The sequence below is a fragment of the Anarrhichthys ocellatus genome, unplaced genomic scaffold, assembly GCF_004355925.1.
Source record: "Anarrhichthys ocellatus isolate YVR2014 unplaced genomic scaffold, GSC_Weel_1.0 scaffold9, whole genome shotgun sequence".
In the NCBI taxonomy this organism is placed as follows: Eukaryota; Metazoa; Chordata; class Actinopteri; order Perciformes; family Anarhichadidae; genus Anarrhichthys; species Anarrhichthys ocellatus.
Window position 1 is genome coordinate 5,273,837 of NW_022280039.1, and position 7,087 is coordinate 5,280,923.

The 7,087-nt window shown below is 43.0% G+C and overlaps 1 protein-coding gene across 1 annotated transcript; it reads left to right on the top strand.

Moving 5' to 3' along the window:
* The first annotated feature begins 3,982 nt into the window (after window positions 1-3,982).
* Window positions 3,983-6,813, top strand: fzd10 (frizzled class receptor 10). The gene has a single exon (XM_031849702.1). It carries the CDS (start codon window positions 4,809-4,811, stop codon window positions 6,561-6,563), a length of 1,755 nt encoding a protein of 584 aa, XP_031705562.1. The 5' UTR covers window positions 3,983-4,808; the 3' UTR covers window positions 6,564-6,813.
* Window positions 6,814-7,087: the final 274 nt, after the last annotated feature.

Sequence of the window (7,087 nt, forward strand, 5' to 3'; positions counted from 1 at the left end):
TTCCTCACCCTTCATTTCTTTCATCCATGGTTAAATATGTAAATAAAATGTCTAAAGTCATTCTTCAAAGGGTAACAAAAGAAAAAAGGGGGCTGAGGGAAAAGACAGCCATAAAATTCCTCCGATTCTCCATAACATTAGCCAGAGGGGGGCCAGCTTCCAGCCAGAGCCTAGCAGCAGGGGAGCGAGCTCGCTCCATAGAATCACACATCGCAAATCCCACACACAAAAAAATAAAATATCTTTTCAGCTTCAGCCATCAAAGCCCACCCCCCCCCCCTTCACTTTATTAGTTACAGAATTATCTCACAGTCGCTGATTTATCAGCGATGGAGCTGCGCTGCTTTTCTTCATCACACTGTTGTGGTTTCAAAGATGAGATAAAGTTACTGTGTGTGAGAGCGAGAGAGAGAGTGTGTGTGTGTGTGTGTGTGTGTGTGCGTGTGTGTGTGCGTGTGTGTTATGCACTTGTGTGAGTAGGAATGAGCTATAGAAGTGGGCTGTATATGAAACAGAGGGTGGTAGACAGGGAAGAAATCATAAAAGAGACAATAGCTGCTGAGGCTACAGATGCTAAAGACTGAACAGGCCTGATTCCCCCTCTTTTCTTCTCATTTTCAAAGAGATATCATCATGACCAAAACAATCACGAAAGAGTGGGAGGCAAGAGGAAAGACAGGAGCGAGCAGAGAACAAAGGCGATGAATTACAACAAACCACTAGACTGTGTCTTCTTATTAGACTGTGTGACAGTATTATCTTGTCAGCTTCATTACACCAAAGGCAGCGATAATAAGGGCAGATATTTGCTTTAAAATGTGCCAAACAGAGTTTCCCGAAAGTCGGATGATCACTAAATGGAGAGCAGAACTGGCTCTGGGAACACATTGATAATACATTATTCGTCTTCACATTAAAGCTGTCATCTCTTTTTGTTCTACTTCTACACATCAGATATAATAAAAGCCAAGAGGAGAGAGAGGGACAGAGCAGGCATGTCAGCTGTTGTCCTTGCCTTTGTGAGGGGTCACAATATATAAAATGCATGCTACTGCTACATCTGGGCTTTTTTGACAAAGGAATAATTATTAATAATAATTTACATATCATTATGAATTTCCCAGCAAACTCATTTTAACCCAACACATGATACTGCTGGGTTAAAATTATAGAATCTGTCAGGAAATCAAACTAGCGTGGCGGATAAAGGCATTGATTACAAACTGGGAAAACATGAGCGTATGTATTTTTTTTTTTTAAAGTGATGAGCATGAGATCTTTTTTTCGTTTGGACTAAAACCCCTTCAAACGGTAACAGCTGGATAAGTGGAATCTGAGAAGCACATGTGCTGCATAGGAGGAGGGTATTGTGTTCCTAAGTGTATTCATACCCTATATTTATGCCCCTTCTGCTCCACACACACTGAGCGCTAACAGCTGAAATGCCACCACTAAGATATGCTGTGCTTAAACCATTTAGGCACGCTGGTGCCAGGTTTCTCATCTTGCCCGGACACATTTCTGAAATACTTCTAAAAGCACTTTTGTGACTCTTGTAAAAAAATGTACTAAAAGCACTCCTGTTTACTTGTGATCAGTATTTCACCCTTGATGAAGAGCACGGCCAGGCTCGGGGATAAATCTTACCACCACAAACTTTTTACAGGGTAATGTGAGTGAGGTCTGGAGGATCTCACATACATAAAAGAGGCAGAAGGCCTCATAACGGTCTCTCAAGCAGTCACGCCATCAAGCTCCTCCATGAGCAAACTGACGCAGTGTACAACCAAGATGGAGTTCTGATTCACTGCAACGGCAAATTAACCGTGTTCGGTTTATTTCATGACACACTGTGACTTTGGCGCTGCTTTGTCTTATGTAGGCCGGCTCTCTCCAGGAATTGTTTCGCTTTAACAGGCCAATAAAAGCCCATCCATCTATTCATTTTCTAAACCACTTATCCTGTTCAGGGTCACAGGGTGCTGGAGCCGATCCCGTGCAAGAGGCAGGATCTGTAAGTGTAACACATTCTACTCATCATTTGGCAGTGTGAGAGGAAAGTGCACATGAAGTAAAAACATTCTGTGAACATGCAAGAAAAAAAACAACTTGTATCCGTCCCCACTGATTCAATGTGCAATCATAACAAATGATCTCAAAAGAAAAAAGGTTTATTAGGGGAAGCTGAAGTGAATCAACTCTATTCAGCCAACATTGGCAACTTGTTAGTGTCCTTTTCTCCGCATGTGAACAAAGCTGGCCACAGTGCTTTATGAATGTTGTTGGGTAATATATTTAATTAGAAATATATTTCTGCGATTTATGAGAATGTTTCATCACAATATGGTTAATCACACACATAAAAGCATTCTCTACAGCACAGTCCCACCAACATTTAAAACCTAAATTTAAAGCTTGTTGAAAAATGTAAAGAACGAAACAGCTAATTACTGTAATGTGTCTGTTGACATTCACTGTGTAGTGAGAGTGTCTCATTAGAATCAGTGTTTATAATAGAGGGTTCATAGAGAGCACATGAAGAGGTGTCCATGATTTGTTCATTAGGTGCATTAAACTCCAGGATTCAAAAAATAAATATGTACTGGTGTATTTGTGATATCACCCAGAGCTTATTCAAAATCAGAAGACACTGTAGATTGTTGTGACAGTTCATTTATGGCTCCAAGTGTAACACAACTTAAGAAATGGATGTCCCGGCAAAATGGTGAGAATACTAGAATTGTCCACATCTGGTAAGAATACAGATGTCACTGTGGGAGAGGCAAAGCAGTATCTGAATAATTAATGCAAGCTCTTTTAGGCCTCGCAATAGAAGTATGTCAACACCTTAGGCTGACATTTGTAAAAGAAACTTAACCATAACCTCATTTGTTTGCTACTACTTCATTGAAAAAGACAGGAAATGATTGCAAAGTGAATTTTTCATACAATATACAGACAAACACTCAACACAATACAGCTATTGTTTTAAACTATTCAAGTCTATTGTTGTTTTCTTGTTGGTATGTGTGAATATTATTTGGACATTCACCTTGATGAATACAACATATTTACATCAATTTTATTAAGTTATAAAACATAGCTAACCCAGTCTGCCTGTGTTGTTTGTATAAATATACCATTACATGAAATATACCAGAAATATATCATCATTTAAAGGGGAACCACACCCTAAAAACTTAATTCATGCATGTAATCATTTTCATTTTTTCATACATTTTGCTTGCATCGTATTAAAGACTCTGGTCTCTGATCATCAAATTAAATGTTTGCTAAATGAAATCCCTATGGGGGATTAATGTCAGTCTACAGGAAATTGCCAATGAAAGTTATGGAAAGTAGCTATATTTACTCAAATACTGTACTCTACATGAATATTTTAATTTGACTTTACTTTGTACTTGAACTCATGTCAGGCATGTTTTAGTGTGCAGTAAGAACAATATGAAATGTGTTTTTCTTTGGATTCTCATATTATTTAAGGCATGTCCTTAGCTAATGTTTATTTTTGACCACTCAGCATAAGTGAAACCCTTAAACTGAGGTTGCACTGATTCAAAACATACAAAGTAAAACATATTGATAACATCTTGTGTGACTGCAGAATGCAGCAGTAAAAACTAGGAATATGTTCTGTTTGTCGTTGTTTTGCCTGTTATTTAGGGGAGCTGCCTTCTGAAACGTATTTACCAAGAAAAAGCAATTAAATGGAGGGGAATCATACCTTTTTTTTTTAAGTAAAAAATAAACTTGCCCTGCAGTGACATATGTGCTGACAGTTAAAACATCAGTTGTAACCAAAACTCAGATTTTGATGCGCCTCCGGACCGGTGTGCCTATGAGCCATATTGCGCAATATTTTGGGATTCTCATAAAATGTGTTTCTGTCCTGTTGTAGTCGAACTTTGCGGTTGAGCACAAACAAACAGAGAGAGGGAAGTTTGCTCCGAGCCTTTGAAACTGCTGTAATGAACAAGCTGTTCCGCACGACTTGAAAATAATCCGCGTGTCAGTGTCATCTTTCTTATGCAAAGTAGCTGTCTTTGAAGGCGGATCTTTTGGCAGGTTAGACCGGGACGGAGGCTCCGACCAGCTCAGACGAGCGCTGCCACCAAACGCATCAACTGCCTGTTTACGGGAGGAGCATACGCCTGCATTTTAAGGGACACAGTCATTACTATCAACGAGGATATTTATTTACTTACTTATATTGCCGACTGGTTCATTGTTTCCGGTGCCTTGTGAGCAGCCATCCCCGCCGCATAAAGGACTAGAGGAAAATCGTTTTTGTTTTCCCAAGTTGTTGCACGAGGACTGAAATCGCAGTGCTACACGGACAAATACTCCGGGAAAGGTGACACGATACGTGAGGATGGATGAGTGAGTCTTTTGTGAACGAGTAGGGAACAAATCGGAACACATTACCGTTCACTTTTACGCACAACAGTAGACCGATATGCTCCGTGCAAGAGACCGAACAAGTAGCTCCGACACTACAAATTGAGCGCTTGAAAGCATGGACCTGAACGCACGCGACTACCAGCGAGAAAACATTTTCGGACCACTGCGGGATTTATGATTTTATTAAACTCTACAAATCTAACATGAGGAAACGATGGTCATGCAGCAGATAGTTCAGTAAGTTTTTTTTTTTTCCCCACATTGATCTGACACACAAACACCAGCCAGGTTTCATCTCTGACTTTTTAATGAAATGAACTTGTGTGGTGTGTTATAGTGGTGAACATTTGGCCTATTTTTTTTTTCTTTAAATCAAAAGAAGGAGAATGCGTTCAACTGTTAAACTGAGCCTCATCTATGTGCTACTGGTCCTTTGGGGCGGTGGGGGCTCAGCCATTAGCCCAATAGACCCCGACTGGTCAGGAGAGGGGAAATGTCAACACATCAACATCCCCCAGTGTAAAGACATTGGCTACAACATGACAGTGATGCCAAATCTTATGGGCAACGACGACCAAAAAGAGGCAGCAATAAAGCTGCAGGAGTTTGCGACGCTGATACAGTTTGGATGCCACAGCCATCTCAAATTTTTCCTGTGTTCACTGTATGCTCCCATGTGCACGGAGCAGGTTTCAAACCCCATCCCGGCATGTAGAGTTATGTGTGAGCAGGTCAAGCTGAAATGCTCGCCCATCTTGGAACAATTTAACTTTCCCTGGCCTGACTCTCTGGACTGCTCCCGGCTGCCAACCAAAAACGACCCAAACAACCTTTGCATGGAGGCCCCCAACAACGGTTCAGATGAGCCTCCCAAAGTCTCCCACACCCAGCCTCCAGATTTCAGGCCACAGCGGCCATTGGGCGGGCACGACCTGCACCTTATTAAGGACAGCGGCAGCAAGCAGACGTGCAGCAATCCTGGCAAGTTCCACTTTGTAGAGAAGAGTGAGTCCTGTGCCCCCAAATGCTACCCCAAAGTGGACGTATACTGGAGTCACGGAGACAAGCAGTTCTCTCTGGTGTGGATAGCCATCTGGTCCATCCTCTGCTTTGTCTCCAGCGCCTTCACCGTGCTGACTTTCCTCATAGACCCGCAGCGATTCAAATACCCAGAGAGGCCCATCATCTTCCTCTCTATGTCCTACTGTGTTTACTCTGTGGGCTACCTCATCCGACTTTTTGTGGGAGCTGACAGAATAGCCTGTGACCGAGACAATGGGGTTCAGTATATTATCCAGGAGGGTCTGGAGAGCACCGGCTGCACAATTGTCTTCCTCATCCTGTATTATTTTGGCATGGCCAGCTCCCTCTGGTGGGTTATCCTGACCCTCACATGGTTTCTGGCTGCAGGGAAGAAGTGGGGTCATGAGGCCATCGAGGCCAACAGCAGCTACTTCCACCTGGCAGCATGGGGCATCCCGGCTTTGAAGACCATCATGATCCTGGTGATGAGGAAGGTAGCGGGAGATGAACTGACGGGCGTCTGCTACGTGGGCAGCATGGACGTCAAAGCTCTCACAGGCTTTGTGCTGATTCCTCTCTCCTGCTACCTTATTATTGGCACTTCATTCCTGCTGTCTGGCTTTGTGGCCCTCTTCCACATCCGTAAGATCATGAAAACGGAGGGAGAGAACACAGACAAGCTTGAGAAGTTGATGGTTCGCATCGGGGTCTTCTCTGTGCTCTACACTGTCCCGGCCACCTGCGTCATCGCCTGCTATTTCTACGAGAGGCTCAACATGGACTACTGGCGCATTGTGGCCAGGGAGCAGAAGTGTGTGGACAGCAGCGGGCCGGAGTCAGACGAGTGCACCATGAAGACTTCCATCCCCACGGTTGAGATCTTCATGGTGAAGATCTTCATGCTGCTGGTGGTGGGCATCACTAGCGGCATGTGGATCTGGACCTCAAAGACACTGCAGTCGTGGCAGAACGTGTTTAGCAGGAAGCTAAAGAAGAGGACGAGGAGGAAGGCTGCCAGTGTCTTCACCAGCAGCAGGCCTTACATCAAACCTCACCCATCTCTCAAAGGGCACAGTACTAAGTATGAGCCTACACGTCCCCCTCCAACATGTGTATGAGCTCTCTTTGTATAAACCCCAAAAATACTTGTAAAGCCCTTACCTAAATGAGACTTTGTAATCAGAGTGCCATCAAACAAAAGGTTCATGTTTTATTTATGCAAACTGCGTTGACATGTTTTTTTTGTGTGCGTGTCTTGGGCCATCTCATGCAACAAAATCTGCCTTTGTTTGGGTAAAAACAAAATCTGCTACTCCTGTATTCACTTATCCTACTGAGAAAAACAAATCTCTTTGCCTCACACAAAAAGAGTGGAATAAACCATTTGGATGTGCCACGGGGTCACTTGAATAATGTGCAATAGATGTTTTCCACAAAACAAACACTTGTACTGTTAGTGATAGATTACAGACAATGAAAGGACCCCACAGACAATGGAGGCAAACGGTCAGAGAGATGAGTGTTGTGTTTGGAGGCTTTTTAATGGAAATCAAGGCAGTGCCATATATGTTTGAACTGGATTGAGAGCAGCTGTTGAAAAGAGATCAAGACCTTCCAAACTGCCCACAATTTGTGACGCAAA

Excerpts from the sequence above, each read along its gene's own strand:
- fzd10 (XM_031849702.1), top strand. The coding sequence starts at position 4,809 with ATGCGTTCAACTGTTAAACTGAGCCTCATCTATGTGCTACTGGTCCTT.